The sequence below is a fragment of the Xiphophorus couchianus genome, chromosome 22 (assembly GCF_001444195.1).
Source record: "Xiphophorus couchianus chromosome 22, X_couchianus-1.0, whole genome shotgun sequence".
Classification (NCBI taxonomy): Eukaryota; Metazoa; Chordata; class Actinopteri; order Cyprinodontiformes; family Poeciliidae; genus Xiphophorus; species Xiphophorus couchianus.
The window spans coordinates 2497832-2519202 of NC_040249.1; the positions used below are offsets into that span (position 1 = coordinate 2497832).

Consider the following 21371-nt stretch of genomic DNA (forward strand, 5'->3'; position numbering starts at 1 on the left):
CTTTCATCTTCGCTGATCCCCCGCTGATATCAGCCGGGGCCTGACGCACTGATGGGAGAGAACGGTGGGAGAGGCAGAAGTGCAGCTCGGGCCCTTAAATAAGCTACAACTGGGAAGGGTGGCTTGAACACACAAGACAAGTTCGGCTTTATCTCCTCGCTCTCCCTGCCTTTATAAATGTCTGATAGACAAATTGGATTAGCAGCCATTGGATTAAATAACAAAATGGTGGGATAAGGAATGAGATAAATGTGCTGTGATCACAGCTTTTAATGTGTTTCTCTTTCTGTTCCACTCATTTTTCTGTTCTCCAAAAGACCTTTGAGGTATAGATACAAGATTCATCAAGTTACTGTAGTTCATATTTGATCAGTTAATGTGGATCCTAAGACGATTTAATGTTTAACAAGCTGCACAACAGCTAAATGATCAAAGTGTTGATCTCTGAAATGTTGTGCTTTTTTGGAAGTTGTAGATTTAGTTAACTTAATATTTTTTAGGAAAGTAGATAGACATATAATACCAACTTTTTGAGTATCACATCTAATGGAAAAAAATGCCACAATTTTTGGTTCCCCTAATAATCCCTTTAAATAGCCATATCTGAAGTATTTTGAAATTTGTTCTTTGTTTAAACTTATCACAGTTTCTAGGAGCATAGGAAGTAAGCCGTCACTTCCTGTTTTCCAAGGATGTAAATATGACATGACACACGAGTCCATTTATTTTAGCTGCCATGCTGAGCAAGGACCTGTTGTTATCTTGTCACCAGGCCCAATGAGCAGAGTGATGAGGGAAGTTAAATCTCAGAAGCCCACTGTTGGATGATTTCAACAAAGTGGCATCTTGGGATTACAATAATTTGACACCGTATTCCCAGGAAAATGTCTTTTCTGGCCTAACAAGCATAAGCTTGTGGTGTTTGCTCAACTCTGCTGCCACTTGAAACTGGAGCTGTGCGCTTTGGTCAGATGAGACCAAGTTTAGCTTTACAGCAACTAACACTCTTGGTGCATTTGGTATGAAACAAGAGAAGAAAACATGGAAAAGCATCTCATTCTCACTGTGGATGTAGAGGGTGCTGTGGACCTGTTTCTCTACCAAACCTAGAAACCGCATTGGAATTTGTGCCATCAAGATCTCTAGGGAATATCAGGGAATTTTAAACCCACTGTGAACTCAATCAATAATGTAAAATTGGGTCATTATTGAGTTTTTTAGCCAGAGTTAGTTTGGGGCAAAGACCAAATTAAGTCGAGGACATTTTCAAGACCATCTCTGTAATCCATTAAAAACAATCTTCGGCAGCTCGTTGGTAAGCTAACCTATAACAGGACTCCAGCCTAACTGGTTGCACTGGTATGCCAAACTTTTCTATTTAGGTGCGTTGCCACGTACCACTTATGGATTGAATTACCCTTTTCTCTCAAAGCAATATATTCAAAATAACTAATCACATCCACCGGTGTTCACAGCCTTTGTCATGAAGCTCAAAATTGAACTCATGTGGATCTTGTTTCCACTGATCCTACTTGAGATGTTTCTACAGCTCAGTTGGAGTCCACCTACTTTAAGTCCAGTTGATTTGTAAAAGCACACCTGTCTGTAAAAAGTGCCACAGTCAAAGGAATTGTCTGTTGTCCTCAAGAGAGAGGATTTTCTCAAGGCATAAACTTGTGGAACGGTACAGAAAGTCTTCTGCTGCTTTGAAGATCCCAACGAGCTGATTGGGATTATCAGTCTTGATAATCTGTAGACTGAAATGTTTAAAACTGCCAGAACTCTTCCTAGAGTTGAATAGCTATCTAAACTGAGCGATCAGGTGAGAAGGGCCTTTCTCAAGAAGGTGAATAAGCAGCATTATTCGAAAGAGATCCTTCTAGAAATACAACCATCTCAGCAGAAATTCACCAACCAGACATTTTTGGTAGAGCTGCCAGAGAAAACCCATGTCTTAGTAAAAAGCAGCCTGGCCTGACTTTGCCAAAAGTCACCTGAAGAACTCTAAAACTTTGAAAAATAAAGTTCTCTGGTCTGATGAGACCAGACTGAACTATGTGGAATGAATACCAGGCATCCTGTTTGGAGGAAACCATGCAACATTCCTCAATTAGGCAAAACATGTATGGTGGGGGCAGCATCATGTTGTGGGAAAGTTTCCATGAACAGTAACTGTGAGTACAGTTAGCAAAGAAGCAAAGATGAATTTAGTAATGGACATTCTGGAGCAGTTTTAAACTCAGACTCGGGCAACGGTCTGTCTTCCAACAAGACGAAGACACCCAGTAAACATCCAAGACATCTAAGGAAGGACATATGGACGACTCTGTGATATGGACGACTCTGTGAATGACCTTGTGTGAACGAGCCAGATCCTAGACTTGAATCCCATTGATCATCTCTAGATGGAACAGGAAGTCGCTTTGGTTCAGGTTCCAACCTGATGGAACTTTAGAGGCTCCCCAAAGAGAAATGAGCAAGAATTTGTTACATTCAGGAAGATGTCAATCTGTATTTATTGTCAAATGTGCATCGCCAACACTTTTGAGCAAATGCTGTGGTATTGCTAATAGTTTGTTCTGTACAATTAGAGCTAACGATAATATTTTGATGCCATCAAAATGCCATTGAAGCCGAGCAGCAGCCCCAGTTGAATGCCATTGTAGCTGAGATGGCTCTCAATATCTAAAGGTTCACTGTTTTTTACCTTTTATTTTTTCCTTCATTCCTCTTTTACCATGTCTCATATTGTTCAAACTCACAGAGATGTGTAAACCAGCCTTTTCTTGATGCAAGAGGATATCTATCCACACATCTTAGTTTGTTTGATTGTATTCAAGATGTGATTGTGTGAGTGAGTGAAACAAGAGAAGAGGGAGGCAGGCGATCAGATAGGAGTTGTTGGAATATGTGTATCAGTTGTATCTCAGCTGCGTGTGTGTGTGTGTGTTGATTGTATCTTCACCACATTGATAGCGGAGCTAACTCTGAACACGATATAAAACACGATACATTTTCCTGTAGGTGAGGAAACCCTGTGTATCTCCATCAGGCATATTTCACCCAGCCTTTGATGTTCTGATCAAACATTGTATCTGTGCCAGTTTTAATACTTCGGCCTCAGCAGAGTTTGGCCTGTTCCCGCTCCATGTTGAGCGCTGAGATGTGGCGTATAAGGCGAGCAGCGAGATCCAGACTGCAACCTGCCAAAGTGGCAGATGCTTTGATCCAAGATGGCCCCCTGAGAGCCAGCATGGATCCACAGTGTCTCAGGGCCAAGGCTGGATTCACAGACACAGTGTCAGCACTGGCTGCCAGGGAAATTTACACCATTTGTCTCCATACAAAACAACATTCAGCAGTTTTTTCTTCTCTGAATATACAGAAAAGCCCATTTTGGTTTCAGCTTGTTGATGCATATTTATGTTGGAGTCTGACTGCCGGTCATTATTGGAGCGTTGATCATTCCGGACGTTTCCCATAAAACATGGTATGGTTTCAATATTTTGTGATTCTAAACAGTTGGATGTATTTTTTTTTCTTTTCTGAATTTATGATTTTACAGTTGGTAAATAAAACTATTTAAAATATACTGAATCATAGTGTTTATAAAGTTTCTGGAAAAAAAAAATTCTATTGAAAAAGAGCTAGTAAAACTGTTTAGTTCAGAGTGCAGAATAAGTTTTACATATTCTGTGCAGAATATGTGTCATATACTGGAATAAAGAAATCTTGTGAGGGGACCTGATTTGGTTATGGTGAAATGATGGCTCTGCACTTATAGATTATGACTCCAATGTCACTCACTGGACCATTCAGAAGATGAGAAATGCAGCTGTAACCATTTTTCATCATTAAGTTTACTCCTGTTTACTAAGGAGGACTCTTCGGTTTGACCAATTTTACCACTTCTTGGGAAACCTTTGTTAAGCCCCTTGGTCAATATTACACCAGCTAATAGCACATAGCAACGGGAATGATTTCTAAATAATGACAAACATGAGCTGCTTTCTTGTCTTTTTATATTGTTTGCACATCCTTACCGTCACATCATTCCAATTTTTTTACTCATGACTTTATTTGCGGAGTAATTTGATTTTATTTACATGGGTAAAATAAATATTTCAACTAAGAAAAATACTGAAGTGTTCAATACTTATTTCCCCACCTGGAACAATCATGTATTTCAGCAGGAATCATCGTTACATTGTTCATGCTCTGTCACTCAGTGAAACCACAGTGTTTGTCATCTAGGTTGGCATACTGAGGCGACCTCTCCACCAGCTGGTGCCTGAACACATCATGTCTTTGAACCGCAGCTTTAGGTTCTCACATGTCGTGACAGAATGAAAAGTTAAGGTGTGACCATCTTTGTCCAATGAAACTCTGTCTCTTTAAGAGTCAGGTGCCCTCTGGAGTTCAGAGGTCAACCCTGGAGAGGAGGATGCTGTGCAGCTCACCCCTCCATCTCTCTCCTCCTTCTATCCCGCTCTCTTTCTCCTTCTTCTTAACCTTTCTTGTCCTCCTCCTCCCCTTTATCCCACGTTTCCTCTGACCTCCCTCGCTCTCTCTCCCCTCCCCGTCTTCATGAAATGCGCCGGGTGTTTGGCTGGTAGCTGCTGGCTGGCTAGCGGTGGGGGATATAGCTTTATAATCCCCCCTCGTCTTCCAACCCGCCTCGCCACAATGTCACAGGAGCTTAATATTTGCCATTATTATTTGCTTGTTTTATTTGACTTCGAGGCAGCACAATGACCTGTCAGCACAGGCTTTATCCCCCCTCCGAGTGTCGTCCATTTCAAAGTTGACTACAGTAATCCACGAGCCCCCGATTCTGCTTAAATCCTGAAGCTTCCTTTTCATTCTCTTTTTTTTTTTCTTTCCTCTCACTCCTCCGCTCCCTTTTCTTCCTAAATGAAATTACATACGTCGGCTGGCTCAGTGTATCACAAATGTCCACACACTCACCGGTGTCCGCACACAAATCCACACGTCCTCCTTTTGTCATCAGTAAAGCTGTGGCCCAATACTCGCTGTGCCTAGTGATGAACAGTGGTGTGCATAGAAGGACTGGGGGTCTGACCAAAAATAACTCTGGTATCTTATTTAGATTGTTGTTGTTTTTTCAGCCATCAAATTTTATTTTGTAACAAGTTCAACTCAGATATTAGCTTTATTTTGATCGGAACGTTTTACAAGTTTTACAATTCCAGTGGGATGAGTGGGAGATTCTTTTATTCTGCATGACCAGGAATATTTCCAAGCGTTCACATTTGTCGTTTTTGTCAGTGACAGGTGTAGGAGCCTTCTTTCAGCCAGCTGACTGGCAGTGTGCAGGAACAGATCCATAAAGTATACTCCAGCCACCCTGACGTCTCATTAAAAAGATCTTAAATACTGCAACAGAGACAGTATAGTATGGAATTGTAGCATTTTTGAAAATTTAAAATGGTTTTATACCTTGACATCAGCAAACAGTCAATGCTGAGTCACGTTACATTCAGAATTAGTTTGAACCAGAGATGCACCAATAATTTGCCAAATACAGTAAAATCAGTTGCAAAACAAAGAGTTCCTGCTTTTTAAAAAAAATTCTACATCAGTGTCAATGAAAATCATCAACTTTTGTTATTTTGACAAATAACCTGCAGCTCCTTTTACAGAATATAGTCAGAACAATTTGGAATCACTTGTCCAAGCCTGAAAGAAAAATACAAAATAATGAAATCATATTCTCTGATAGAAGAGGTTTATATGTTTCATGTCAGTTCCTGCTAATCCTGTTACATTCTATATATGTTTTTCAAAAGCTGTTGCGGGACACGATTGAAAACGTCTCAGGGTCTCCATTTAGCGTGCTTTGTCTGTATCAGCTGTTCACGACCCATTGCATCTTGTAAGAAAGTTACCGTGTGGCGCTGAAACCCCAGGTATGGGTGTAGCTTACAGTAGCCATGCAGCTAAACTATGCTAGCTCTCTGTGAGCTGAGAAGGCGTCCCACCGAATGCCAGAGAGTCCCAGAGCCATGTTTTTGTTTGTTTTTTATTTTTAATGCCCGCTGAGTGATTGGTGGGATATGTATTGCTCTACAGTGAGAGGCTTTGCTCTTTAAAGGCGCTAAATCGGTGAGTTAATCCCACCCCGACTGAAGCCGTCGACACGGTGGGAACATAGACGAGAGGTATGCTCAGATGCAGAAAGAGATCCAACACGTCAAGTCTGTTGTAGGTTTATCCGCCGCATGGGGATCACACCCATGCTGGAAGAGGGTGTTTTATCACCCACACCTTTGAGATAGTTAAACTCCTTCACTTTTTCCTCCAGTTTTGCTCAAAGACTGAATCTGAGAGTGCAGTGAGACTGGTTTTGGTGGATATGTCTATGTACGCAAACATTTTGTACCGTGTTTCTTAAAATCTCATGAGTGTTCGCTCAGGACGTTCAGCTCTGATGAACTCTTGCTCCACTTGCTGTGTGCATGCCTCAACTGTGACTCCTGCTCCTTATGTATGAAAAGTCAAAAGGTCCAAAAAACCCAATATTTGATGTCTTTCACTCGTAAAGTACATTTTTAATAGGGATGCACCAATAAATTGGCATCAATTTCCTTAATTTTGGGAGGTCGGTGATCAGCTGGTATTTATATGTGAAACCGATCTTAACTACCTCAGCAAAGGTCTAAAAATCAACCTCTGTCCTCTTTTGCTTTGCAATGAGAGAGGTTTATCTGACAGATCGGCCCACCAGGTCATGTCTGCACATTCGCAGTTAATAATAGTCATCCCACTGTTACCAACTCAGTGACTTTCTTGCTATATTTAGCAACATTTCAGACAAAAAAAATCTGTATCCACCTAAAACAAGATTGATGATCAGCCAGAAAACTACAATCAGTGCACCCTGTTTTTTTTTAACATTCAAACACCTGTGTTCAAAACTCAAAGCCACTCACAGACAGTTGGTTTCATCTGATCAAAGTAGTCATTGGGTCAAAAAGCAATTGCAAAAAAGCACTGCCCCAAGTGGCAGGAAATAAACAATAAGATTCAATTATTAAGTACCACATACATTAAATTTAATACACTTGATTTGTTTAGCCTAAGAATATATAGGTGACCATAAAAATATGTTTACTTTTTGCATTTCAGCTAATATTTCAAAACTTCTTGAGCTTATATGTAAAATATTTCCATTTAAAATTTTTAGTGATAGACCAAGTCAAAGTTGTTCAAACCCTGGACTTCTGAAAGGATTGCTATGTCACTGCTGGGTCTGTTTTACAAAGATTTTGCAAGTTGTGATGCTTCCAAATGATTGATTGATTAAGTTTTTGTTTTTTTGTTTTTTTTTTGCTTTTCAGGAAACAACAAGGAGGAGGAAGAGGCCATGATGCAGGAGTGGTTCATGCTGGTCAACAAGAAGAACGCCCTGATTAGGAGACAGAACCAGCTCTCTCTGCTGTACGTACTCATTCCCTCCTGCACATTTATGTGTTTCACACAGTAGAAACCTGGAAGCATCTCCCCCTGATATCAAACCCACCGGATGAAACCCGTTTAAGCCGCAGGAGGCCGGCGTGTCCTCGCGACTCCATTCAGCCGCTCTGTCTATCCGCTCATTGATTTACATGTGGAAAGGATATGAAATCAATAGAAATGTGGCAATCACCACTCTATCTCTAGTCTCTTTGTATGTGGTCAGCTGCGACAGGTGGAGACGTGCGCACGCACACACATTTACGCAGCCACACACACACTGGCTTTTTCTCCATATGCAGGATTTCAAAGAGAGTGAGTGGCTGGGAGATTGAAGTATTCATAATCACATTATATCGTGGGAAAGGAGAGGCTTTTAAAGTGGCCAATTGACAGAAGGGCTGATTATTAGCCCTTTCTGTTCTCTCTTTATGGGGCCAAGGAGAAAAGGCGGCTGTGAAGGACAAATTCTATTAGGGGCTGAATTAGCTCATTTTTTAATATGGCTGAAAGAGGGAAGAATTCAATTTGAGACACACACACACGAACCCCACGCTAAAACACGTACCTGTCGCCACGCTTCCCTTTAATATCTCGTTTCTTCTTCGCAAACACTTTGACCCAGGGCTGTGTGAGAGCGCCACCAGTATCAGTTATGTGCAGTAGATTATTGCGAGGCAGGAGAAGGTTCGGGCGAGTGGCCGAATCGATGTTTATTGCAGGTTTCTTTAAGTACTTAATGATTTAGTCATTAACATATTGATGAACTATGTGTGTGTGTGTTTTTGCTCTAACTTGCCGCAGGGAGAAAGAGCACGATCTGGAGAGACGGTTCGAGCTGCTCAACAGGGAGCTGAGAGCCATGCTGGCCATCGAGGGTAAGACTCACTTCAGCTGGATTTTATCTCCCAGTTTAACGTTAAGGTTTTATTTTGCCGCTTTTATACGGGAAACAATGAAGTTAACCAAATTAGCCCTTATTATTATGCTAAAATGCCACAGTTTTAATAGTATAATGAAAACATTATCTAAATTGCTTTTGTTTAAAACAAAAAGAGGAATGATTACTCCTACCACTGCCTAAATAATATAGATTCCTGCTGTTTTAATAATGATGCATTAACATTTGATATTTAGATTTTATTACAAAGACAGATATGGAATAAATGCCAGAGCTAAATGTAGTTTTTTTCCAGTGCTTATTACTCTGAACATTATAGCTTTTTGAACGTGCTAATTTTACCAAGCTTTTAACAAGCTGGGTACTTAAACAGACCCTTTGCTAAGGCACAGCTGCTTAGCAAGGATCCTACTTTCTTTTAGCCTCCTGACCAAAAGGTCTCAGCAACAGGTGGGGAGGGGTGCTGCTGTGTTGAGACCAGTACAGAACGCACAAGAACTGAGAAATGTTAGAAAACCAAACGAAATTCTCTCCGACGAGGGAATTTCATACTTCACAAAAGGTTAAGTGTAAGACCGCAGGCTTCTCTCGCATAGTAACTCCTTCCTCCTTATATTTCTGACCAATATTGAAAGTAGTTTTACTAAAATGACATGTCAACAACAAGCTTTCTTGTGATTTTGATGATTATGTCTTATAGGTGACTAAAACCCAACATTCAGCGTCTCAGAAACGTAGAATATTGTGAAAAAGTGAAATGTGGTGCCACACATTCATCTGATTTTATTTTCCAGCAGGACTTGGTGCTGATCCACACTGCAAATTGTACCAAGAGATGATTTAATAAACATCATGGTACTGTGCTTGATTGGCCAGAAAACTCCTATGACCTTTAACCCCATAGAGGTTACTAAAAAAATAAAGATGGGAGACACCAGACCTGAAGGCAGCGATGAAAGCAATCTGGACTTCTTTTTCAGAAGCCTGACATCTCCATTTTGAAATACAGTTTTTAAATATTGATTTTATGTAATATTTCAGTTTTCTGAGACACTCAATTTTGGGTTTTCACTTTCTGTAAGCCAACAAAATTACAAGGAATAAAGGCTTGAATTATTGCTCTCTATGGTTAATGAATCTATATTGTAGATGAATTTCACTTTCTGGAATAAGTGACAACAAATTTTTGAATTTCTTTTGCAGTATTTTTGTTTGTTTGTTTCAGGCATTAAAGCAACATTAAGCTGATTGAAAACTTGTGTATACTTTAGTACTGCTAACCAGCCCATGTCTTGCATGGTCGCCCAGTCATTGTTGGTCTCTTGTGCTTTTTCGAGTCGTGCTCAGCCTTCCTTCCTTCCTTCATTCGTTTTGGGCCTGAAGCAGAACTATTTAAATTCTGCATCTGTTTCTTGATGAGGATTAAGATGTGAGGGATTTCACTCTGTGATACTTGATCAATGCTATCTGTTTCCTAGCCAGACCTGACTAGCTGAGGCCTGATTTGAAATCTGGCCACAGCTGCATCGAGAGAAGGGTGTGTGCAGCGCGAAACAGCAGTTTTAATACCAAAAGCCTGTTTAAATGCACCGCTAACGGAGAGAAAGCAGCCATTGTGTCGCATCAAAGTTGTTGCAGGGCCAGGGAAGTTTAATCCCCTTCGACTGCATCCTATGTGGGGAAAATGAACCTTTTGCCAATCAATGCTAATTGATTTTACTTTTCGACATTGACCACCACCCTCTTTCCAGAAACCCTCCCGGCCTTTGGACAGCCATTGTAATTTCAGCGGGCACCTGATAAGCTACCTGCTCCATAATAAATCAATTGTAATTAGCAAGAAAGGCGGTCCAAGCTGTTTTGGGGGGGTGGGGGTGATGAAAGGGAGGAGAAGGAAGGAGAAAGAGGGGCGCGCATGCGTATCCAAACTGCACCTTTACATCCATGTCCGCTGCATCTTTTTTCTGCTTCTTATTGGTGTGAACGCTGGAAAAGATTCACCCACCTCTTTGGTTCAAACTCTGTTTATTTTGTTCTCTTTCAACCATTCAGCCTTTACAACTTTCAGCTCATATCGATAATTTCCTACTCGACTATAAACATGCAACGTTTACTAAAAACGTATTTTCTCTTAATATTCCACATTTTTCTCAGTAAACTTTCTCCTTCAACAGACTTTTCTGAACAATCATACTCTATTTAATGTTCTATTACCGCTAAAAAACTAATCACGATTGCAGACTGCGATACGTTGTATAAGTTTTTCATATCAGTCGCAAACGATAATTGATTCTTTTTGTTTTAAATATCTGAAATACTTCTAAACTGGTGGCATGACCTTTCCTGTTTTATCCAGTCTTCTCCTCTCCACGCCGTTACTTTTATTTTTACGCAGCTATGAGGCAAGGCGGCCAAACCTGAAACTGCTGCTGTGCCAGTTACTCGGCAGGTCGTTGCTAGGTAACCAAAGTGTGAGTGAGTTAGTTGATGTTGCTTATCTGGTTGTGAGAAGTCGAGCAGCTAAAATCTGTCCTTTGCCTACATCCCCCAGAATGCTGTGCGGTTCTGATTAGGAGTTTAATGAATTACCAAATATTATTTCAGATGTGTCTATCGCAATATATGTTGTTATTGATTAATTGTCCAGCCCTATGTTCACTTTTCTAATTCTTTTCTGGTCTTCTCTGTGCCCCCTTTAATCAATCCATCAATCAATCAATGAAGTTTATTGGTGCAGCACATTTCAGCACCAAGGCAGTTCAAAGTGCTTTACGTCATGAAAACGTAAAAACATCAAACACGTCATACAGTGCAAACCAGCTACAGATGTTACATTTTGTCAAGTGCCATCGTTAAAATCAATACAAATTAAATATGTTGGTCGATGTTCCAGTTATTACGGTAAACGTGTGGATGTTCAGTGTTTTACGCCTGCACTCAGTTTCCAGGTGTTTTGTCTCGTTAAACGAGCGCGGCCCTGAGTGGACGACTCTTTATATATCAGGTTTGTCTGACGTGCCCACATTTGTATGTGTGTTTAGTGTGGGAGCAGAGATAGTGTGTAGGGGTGTTGGGGTGTGGGCGTGTGTGTGTGTGTATGAAGAGGTGCTGTGTGTCGTGTCACTGCCATCCTCACCGCCTTCATGTGGACATGTTGGATTTGCAGCCGACTAACTTATCAGCCGGCCTTATTTTCCTCCCTAAGGGAAGCACTTAACATTCAGCGGCTCTTCCTTTTCTGCAGCAGACACAGATAGTCCTGAGCTGCTGGCAGGAAGGCTGCCGACGATCTGTCAGCGTCCGTGTGTTTGTGTCCACCTCTGAGTGTGTGTGTATGGGAGCACAGAGGTGTGTAGTTTTTATTTGGTGCTCGGGCGGGTCTATTGAGCAGTGGTCGGGAGTGCGAGTAATTGCTGATTTGGTTGGCCAGTCAATGACACAGACAGACAGAGATGAGAGAAGGTGAGAGAAAAACACATCTGTGATCCACCTGCCCTGACACTCACACACCCTGCTGGGAAAAATATATGCCTGCAGTCAGTCAAACACTCCTCCATCTGTCACACCGGATGCTGCGACTGCACGCGCAAACTGCAGAAGAGCTCAAAGAGTGGGGAAAATATGCAAACAAGGAGTAAAATCTCTGAAAAGATAAACATTTGAGTTTGAGATCAGGAGGTTTTCTCTACCACTTGATTTAGCAGAAGTACATTTGATTCTGTTCTAAATACCAGTGATACAAAACTGTCTTGCTGTCAGAGCAGAGAGGTGAGGACAGGGGAGTCCAAACGTTTTGTCCTGTGGGGCAAAATTGTCGAGCCAAAAATTCTCACGATCCAAAAAAACAACAAAAAAAAGTGAACCAATTTTTATAGATATATTTTTTTGTAATAGACGTTATTTATCCTAGATCCAAAACTTAACATTAATTTTACACATTTGCGGTACTAAGAGAAAAGCATCTAGTTTTCTGTTTCTTTTAGGCCCAATTTACCACATTTATGTTCCGTAACAAGAACAGGATTTCAGTTGCTTTTTTTCGATGCTAAGGCTAGCTGGCACACCAGAAAGGCGGTTCGCCCAGGGCGCCAAGCAGACTGGGACCGCAGCCAAGTGCGAAAGAAACTAAGGTTCAGTTTGATACAGATCAGGTGTGAAACTCTTTGACATTCAGAGAGAAACTGCTGCGTAGTAAGCAGTGATGGCATAGTTACTTTGACAAAGCAACTTTAATCAGATTAATGATTACTCCTTGAAATAGTAACTTAGTTAGATTACTGACTACTTGATTTGGAAAGTAACTAAGTTACATTAAAGGTAACTTTTTTTAGTTACTTTCAGCAGCTGCTAACAACAACAATGTGAAAATTACATTGATCTTTGCCAATACTTAATTGCAAGTTATTTTATAATGGTAACATCAACAATGTGTCTCCACTTACAAGGTTGAACTGAAGAGAAGATTTTTTAATGGTTACAACAGTACAAAGAACCCGTCAGAGCTCAGAGCTCCTCCTGCGGCTCCACAACTCAGATGGCTGCTGCACAGATTTGTGACACTTATCTTAATATTAATAATTATAATGGCGTTTAGTTGCACAACTTTGCGGACTCGTTCATTGGTGGCTGTTTTCACGTTTATTGCGCTGTTCATATTAGTCTCGATGTTTGCAATTTTCTGGGTAGCTTGATTTAATTCACAGGTAATTTATTAACTTGACATTAACAGAGACACAGTGGGACGGATCATCCAGGAAATGATGGACAGGGAGAGTCTGACTAAAACTACCTTAATGACGGACAAATTCTGGGATTTCTTAAGAGTCTCTGCTTATTTCCAAGCCCAAATGAGCAACTTCACGTTCAAAAACGAGCCCAAAAAGGCACAACTCACGACTCATTAAATTTGCAAGCGACTTTAAAAAAAATTTTTTAAAAAGCCCAAAGCCGCTTATAATAATCGGACTAATCGGCGACAGAAACTCAAAATAGTTCCTGTTTTTCTACCAACAAAATGCGCATCTCTCTCTTCCCTCCATTGTTCACGTTTCTGTCGCTGCTGATACTGTCGCATCGAGACGTCGGTCACTCGACAAGACGCGTAGAGGAAATACAATTAAATTCCAAAAAAAGACAGTAACGCACAGTGATTTCTATAAGTAACTGTAGTCTGACTGCTGGATTTGAAATGGCAACGCGTTAGATTACTCGTTACTGAAAAACGTTTTCCGACGTCAGTAACGTGTTACTGACATCACTGGTAGTGAGACGTCGGGGCAAGCGAAGATCTCCAGCCTGCTGCTGATGTCATTCTGAGCATGCTCAGTGATAACCACCTCTTTGCACCATGTTGGGGTGATGCCAGGCGGGGAAACGCCATCTGTATGCCACACTCTCATCTCCCTGCCGCAAAATTGATCCACCATGCCCTCTTTATCTGCTTACCGACTCACACCTATGTTTGGATATACACACACACACACAAAGCGGTGTCTTGGCTCGCTGTAAAGAACTGTGTGTGTGTTTTAAAGTGGACACCCTCTTGCTGTATAAAAGGGATTTATGCATAGCTGGGTCCCTGAGTTTTTCCTGTTACGGTTTGATATGATAAGCCTTTTTTTATACGTTTAAAATCAATATGTAATCCTATGCAAGAGCTTATCCCTCTCCACACACACACGCCCCACGTCATTTGTAAATCTATTTGGGCTTTGTAACACATCGGGGCGGTGTGCTTCAGACCCTGATTGATTAGGTGCACTATGCAATCCGATCACATGGGCGACTTTTGATGATGTTACCGACTCTTTCAGCGCCGAGTCGACTGAAACCGATGACAACAAACGTCTTTATGGGGAATCACAGACGGCCTGTTATTAGTTACAATTAGATACGATTGAAATCATTTGCATGTTGGATCTTCCAGCAGTGAATGTTCTGAATCCTGCAGGTCGTCCAGCTTCACGCCTGGTTTCAAATGTTTTCTAGATATACAAATCAGATTCTTTCTTTACAAACTGTGGCTGGTGTCAAGGTTTTCAAAGCACATTGTTCCTACAGCCCAGTTTTTTAAAGTATAGAGATTCCTCAAATCAGTGAAAACTCTGTTAGTAGAGCGCAGCATTGCACCTTCCCCACCTGTTGCTGTGGACTACACATTAATAAGAAGGGTGCTTGTTATTGTGTAGAAAATTGCTTCTTTTCAGTTTTGAGCAAAATAAATTACTGCTGAGCAGTTTTGTAAATTTATTTTGTAAATACCGTAACACTGTGGTATTTTCTAATCTCACACCAGCCCAGGTTTAATCTGATCTCACATCTGGATGACAATGTTCTCTGGATTTGTCCTGGATAATACAAAATATTCCAGATCGCAAACCTAATCAGATTCACATCTATAAGTTGGAAAATCTTTCTATTCATGATTCTTATTGATGCTTCCTTTTGTTTCCTAATAGGTTTTCTGCAGCTAGCTGCAACGTTGGTGGAAAACTTTATTTTCTCAAACACTCGTTTATGCCTGCATCAGTAAAGTTTACTTTAAAAATGCTAAAAAAAAAAAAAAATCTGTCAAAGATTGTTTGTATATATATATTTATATATATATATATATATACTGTATATATGAAATTGTGTAAGTTACACCTTTGCTGTATGAAGACAAAAATGTTTTTCCCAGCTGTTTTCTATTGATTTTAATGGATTTATGATGTGTAAAAATTATTTAAGATATATATAAAAATATATCAAATATATATAAAATGGAAGTTGTCTATAAAGTATAATCTGTTAAGGCTCAACAAAAAGCACATTTTACATATTTAATTCTAGTTTCTGTATCAGTGATATGGAATTAATGTTTCTGGATCAAAGCAGTTTGTATTGTTTAGAATAAGTTAGTAAAAAGTATCGTCTTTCTAATGGCATCGGTTGGAGTGATGATGTTGACACTTTGTTTTCAACTCTATTTTAAATGTTACAAATCTTGTTGCATGTTCCAAACTGAATCGGTTGTGGAAAGAAGTCGTGGTTTTGTGTGAAACTGCAGAACTTTTTCAGGCCTAGCTTGATTTTTCTAAACTTGAACTCCTGAAGAGATTCTATCAACAAACATTAGTTTCTCTCTCCGTCACATTGTGATGCAGCGGAAGGATCTGTTTTGGTCTATAAGACGTTTTCCTTTGCCGGTCGTCTTTCTTTAACTTCGCTGACACGTTTTGTCTCCTGACTCCCGCTCGGCCTTCTCCCAGCCCCAGCCTTACAGGGCCTTTTTTTTTTTTTTTTTTTCCCCCGCAGAAGTGGGATGAGGGACGACGGGGAATCTGTTGATATTTCAGCGCTTGTGGCTTGTAAAAAAATTCTCAGGAGATCTCGGCTCCCGCTGCTTTGACGTTTTGTCATCGCGTTTGGTTTGTGCCAGAGAGCGAGGCAGGCGGCTGCATGCCGGACAGTCTCGCCGGGCTTCGGACCAGTTTGCGCTCTTGAGTAAATTTAGCGGCGGTGAGAGCCGTGGTGGTGTGTGTGTGTGTGTGTGTGTGTGTGTGTGGGGGGGGGGGGGGGGGGGGGGGGGGGGGGGGGGTGCGAAGGTTTTGTACGGATTTGAACCGGCGCATTCTTGTGTGTAATGCTGAGGCTCACATGGTAACCGCTGGCGCGCTCAGTGAGGTTCATCTGAACACCTCCTGAGTCCTGAACCTCCCTCTACCTCCAACTCTCTCTCCCTCTCGCTCTGATGGAGGGGGCGGGGCGTATCGGGGGGCTGCAGGGTGTTTTGTTTGTTCCTCTGTCTCTGGTTACCCAGCCTGCCCCGCTCTGGTGTTGCCTGGTCACGTCTCTCATCGGCTCTTTTTATTGTTTACCTTCCTAATGAGGGGGGCGGGGCTCTGCTGGACGTGATTGACAACCCCCCCAAGCCCCTCAGCCCTCTTTAGCTCTTCCCCTTCAAGAATCAACCAGGGTTTGGCTTTTTGGCTCACCACTGCTTTGAAGGAGGAGGACATTTTTAAACCTTTGCGGTTTGGAAGGAAGTTTTCAGATGAATTTTTGTCCTTCCCTTCCTGTGGGCCAGCACATCGGGCGGGGGGGGAACGCCGTGGGAAAGGTGTGACGACTTCCTGTCGCACAATTATCTAAACCTGATGACTCATCGGATTCGCCGTGTCCCAGTTCAGCCCACATTCTCTCCGTCCTAAATTACCACTGGAGTCAACAGCAACAACAAAAGAAGACAAGACACCAGCAGCGTTCAGAAGCAAGTTTAGACACATTTCTGAGGAGTTTGACGACGACAGTGTAAATTTAATAAAAGCTTTTGCTCTACTTTCTACTCCAAGTGTTTTAGCACACTTTAAATAAGACAAAACTAACTCATAAGTAACTTTTCAGCAAAAAGCAGGAGCTTGGGTTAATTCCTTAATATTGATGAAAAAGTATCAGTTCCACTGGCAGATTATTTCACTTATAAGACATTTTATTTCGTTAAAAACAAAATAATCTGTCAATGGAACTAGAACATTTTCATCAATATTGAGGGATTATTGACTAAAAACAAGCTTCTGTATCTTGCTAAAAAAGTTGTTTATGACTTAGTTTTGTCTTGTACAAAAACATTTGACGTGGAAACGAGACCAAAAACACTTTGTGAGATTTTGTAATTTTGCCGGAAGACGCTGAGAGCCAAATATTGGGAGTGTGTTTGTTTCGCTCTATAGCTGACTTCAAAGGCACGAGCAGGACCAATCAGGAGAGAGTAAACCTTTCAGGACCAACACACTGGGCCCAGCAGGACTCACACACACAGACACACACGCAGTCTAACTGCTGCAATTTGACTCAACAAAGGGGGAGGCGGGGGGGTGGATATTTATTTTTAATAAAGCTCACGTATTTTAGGACTGACAATTCACAACATTCCTATTCCTCTGGGATCAATATTGATAGAGAGAAGTTAGCCTACAGAAGCAGTGCGGTGCTGTGTTTGGATTCTCTCTGGGATGTGTGTGTGTGTGTGTGTGTGTGTGTGTGTGTGTGTGTGTGTGTGTGTGTGTGTGTGTGTAGGGCTGCAGAGAAGCTGAAGATATCCTGCTCTCCTTAAGCTGCAAAGCAGCCAAATAAATCTGCACACTCTGACGTTGGGGCTCTTCAGCCGAGGCGACTTCGGATCAGGGTGTGTTGGAGAAACGTGCGGAGGATTTGTTAAAATCGCACAGAAACGTTGTGGTGATGTTCGTGTTTTTTTTTGGGGGGGGGGGGGGCGGAGGGAGGGCGTAGCGAGGGCGTAGTGCTGCCCCCGGTGGCGGCTGAACATAGAGCCGAGGCGGATATTTGAGCCCCAGGGGGAAGTGGGTGCTCCCCTGTAGGCAGCCCCCCCTCCTACGGGAGGCTGAGGGGATTTGGATCAGGGTCCCACCTGGGCCCCGTGGGGCCCCTTCCTGGAAAGTCCCTAGAGAACTGAGGCTAGAGTCAGGGGGGGGGCTCACCTGCTTGTTTATTTAAAGGAACTGATCAGGAAATTAATTATTTTCAATTTTTACCCAAATCATCACTACATGACTTGATAATGTCTTCATTCAGGCTGAAACACGAGGATTTCCTTCTGATCAAACAATCTCAGTTCTCTGATCAATACCTGGGCCTTCATGGTGGCAGCATGGTCCTGTGGGAGCCTGAGTCCTTGTATCTCCATGCGCGTCAAAGCTGCACATCGCTGTGACAATACGCCTCAAGGACGTTTGCTCAGAACGGAGTGTGTCTCGACTGATCCTCAGCTCGGTCCAACAGGACGACCTTTGACCCGCGGATTCACCGTTCAAACTCCTGAAGTTGGGAATCTCTCTTTTAAAGACGTCGGTTTTGTAGAGATGAGGTTTTTTTCCACTCAGTGTGACGTAACGTTTTCTTCCTTCAGGTGTCAAAAGTCTGAAGCTTCCTCTGATTTTTGCAGACTGGCAGAAAACCGAAGCCCAGAAGAGACGAGAGCAGCTGCTGCTGGACGAACTGGTCATACTGGTCAACAAACGGGACGCGCTGGTCCGGGACCTGGACGCCCAGGAGAAAGAGTGAGTTACTTACAGAACAGTCAAAAAAACGTTGTATGAAAACGGTTTAAAGCAATGAGGGGTTTTCAAAGCCTCCGGTGCCGGTTTTTCTTTTTTGTCCCCCCCCACACACACACTGGTACTCCGGTTGGTCTGACCCCACCTTTGGGGGTGGGATCTCTTCCAGATCCGTGGTGCCAGGAAGGGTGAAAGGTCAGAGTGTGGCCCCTGGCACGAATCCACCATGGCACCACTTCATCCCCCCACCACACACACACACACACCACCACACACACACACACACACAGCTCCTTCGGGACTCGTGACGTTTTGATGTTTGTGGTCCACAGGGCCGAGGCGGAGGACGAGCACCTGGAGAGGACGCTGGAGCAGAACAAAGGCAAGATGGCCAAGAAAGAGGAGAAGTGTGTCCTTCAGTGATCAAACCAACAAAATGTAGCCGATTAAAGAAATGTATCATCATGAACATCCTCACTTTCCCTATTGTTTCATAGCAGCTCGTAGAATCCTGACGAGGTTTTTAGTCCACTTTGACAAGCAGAGACTCAAACTTTGCACCAACTTTCTACCGAATCGCAGTTTCCACTTCTTTTCTTTTCTTCTCCATTTTAACTCCCAGTTCTTGGGAAAAAAAAACAAACAACAAAAAAAACGGTACCGTTATGTAATATAAATATGTTTTCAAGATGGAGAGCGCAGAGCAGAATGAGGACACCAGAGGTACAGCACAGCTGGGTTTGATGAGGGGGATATTTCCCATCATCATCATCATCTTCAGATATTAAGTGTTTTTTAAAGAAAAAAAGAAAGAAGACGTGATTTTTTGAGCTTACTTGACATTTAGTTGCTTCACTTTATACTTGTAAAATATCTTAACTGCATTACTGTTTATAAATCTTGCATAAATCTTTCCTGTTGTTTTATTATTATTATTATTATTATTATTATTATTATTATTATTATTATTGTCTTGGCTTGAAACCAAAAGAAATAGTTTAGAAAAAATGTTATTGTATATTTCCTTCATTTTTCTGCTTTCTGGCTCCTCATTTGAATCCCCTACAGTCTCAAACAGCAGATATGTTTATTATTTATTGTTGTTTGTCCCACAAGCTGCTTGTGGGTGAAAACTCTGTCATGTTTCATGTGTGGGGTTTTTTTTTTGTGTGTGTGTTTGTTTCTTTGCTCAGCTAATTTTGGTTCCTATTTATTGTTTTTGGAAGAGGAGAGAAAAAGATGTTGCTTCCATTTGTATCTCTTGGAGCTCCACACGTCCTTTACCTGTGAACATTTATCTGATTATTTATTCCAGTCATAACCCAAGTCTCCAGTAATAAAGTCCTTATGATTTCATACTCCACAGCAGGGTGTCTGGCGTGTTTTGTGTCACTCTAAAGCAGATTTAGGTTTTTTAAGGTGAGCATTATAGATGTTTTATTGTTCGCTATGATCTCTACTATTCGTCTATTTTGGATACTTAAATGCACAATTTGTCACCTGATGAAGTGGCCTTCATCAACTTCCTTTCTTCAAATCTCCTGCTGTTTACCTATAAATTTGCGTTTAGGATTTCACTCTGAACACTTTCCACTGAAGGATGTTTTTTAAAACGAGTCTATTTTTTGTTGTTTTGTTTTCTGTCCGGTTTGCTTCTGAACGCGTCTGAGACATTTGAGCCAACCGAGAAAACTTTACATCTTTTTATATTTACCTTTTTAAGATGACATTGTTTTGTTTTTTTTTTTTTGAAGCTGCATTATTCCCTGATGTCAAACCGAGGTGACCTGTGAAACGTGTCTCTGGGAAACGGGGCCGCGGCTGCAGGATGAGCGCCGGTTAACCCTCCGCTCCGTCCCCGCAGGCAGAACCTCCCATCCGCGATTAAAGCGGTGAAATCGGTTGTGACAGCAGACGTCCTCCTCGACTTCTCTGATACTTTCAGATTAATTTGATGATCTGTTTCTTCTCTGCTTGGGACCGACTTTTTTTTTTGCGCGCACATTACGCACGGCGCGTCCCCCGAGGCGCTTTGTTTTACACTCCGGCTGTGAGGGCGTTAAAATAATACTCCACATTTAAAGTACATTTATTCTGTTCTAACTTGTTTCGGTTTTCAAACACTTTTTTAAAAAATATACATAATTATAGAGGCGGCAAACTGAACTTTTTGTCGAAGTTTTGAGCTCGTTTTGGTTCATTTAGGAAATTCGCCTCATTAAAGCTGCGCTCAAATCGCACAATCTGAAAATAAATAAACGCCTGAAATGATTCTGACTTACCTGCGGCTCCACTCACTGGTTATGGACAATTTATTAATGCTCCAGGTGCAGGGGGGGGGGGAAAAATAATAATAAACGGGTGGGAAAAACATCTGGATCCAGTCTCCTTTCGGCGGGACCTTCGCTGCGTTTACCCCCGACAGGTGCTGCGCGCCGGTCGGCCTCCGCAGCTCGCCGGGAGCCGGGAGCTCCGGAGCTCTGCGTGCGACGGGAACCCGAAGCTTCCCGCAACAAGCCACTCTGAGGTTTATGCATCATCGTTTTAATAAGCACCGACAACATCCCCGCAGATCCGAGCTTCTTCCAATCCTCCCGGCTGAAGGGACAAAACTTTTCAACCCCCCCCTCCCCCCCCTCCTCCTCTCCTCTCCTCCGCTCTAATCCCAGGCTTTACCAGCTCAGCATTAAGAAAATTCAACTGCAATTTGGGATTAGACAAAATGCTCTTATTACAAAAAGCTTGGTGCAACTTGATAACTTGATACTTGTTCAGGGGGGTTTATCTGGAGGTCTCACATCGAGAAAAGGAAGAGGGGGGGAAAAAACAAGAAATGTGAGGGGAAATGTCAGAATAAGCCGTCTCTTTTGTGTTGGGAAGGCCATATTTGTTGAATGGCCTTTTTGCATAATTTAACGGAGCCTCTGTGTGTGCGTGTG

At 42.0% G+C, this 21371-nt stretch overlaps 1 protein-coding gene and 1 long non-coding RNA gene across 9 annotated transcripts in view; one reads left to right on the forward strand and one right to left on the reverse strand.

Moving 5' to 3' along the window:
• Window positions 1-19795, forward strand: part of ehbp1 (EH domain binding protein 1) — a 164448-nt gene extending 144653 nt beyond the window's left edge. For all 8 annotated transcript variants that reach the window (XM_028006482.1, XM_028006481.1, XM_028006484.1 and 5 more), the window contains 4 exons: window positions 7362-7461; window positions 8281-8354; window positions 18321-18435; window positions 18765-19795. In XM_028006482.1, coding sequence (XP_027862283.1) covers window positions 7362-7461; window positions 8281-8354; window positions 18321-18435; window positions 18765-18855 — 380 coding nt within the window. In that variant the 3' untranslated portion in view covers window positions 18856-19795. The remainder of the gene's footprint in view (window positions 1-7361; window positions 7462-8280; window positions 8355-18320; window positions 18436-18764) is intronic.
• Window positions 18526-19052, reverse strand: LOC114137701 (uncharacterized). The gene is made up of 2 exons (XR_003594070.1): window positions 18911-19052; window positions 18526-18798 (listed from the first exon to the last, which is right to left on the reverse strand). It is a non-coding gene; the product is annotated as an uncharacterized LOC114137701 (long non-coding RNA).
• Window positions 19796-21371: the final 1576 nt, after the last annotated feature.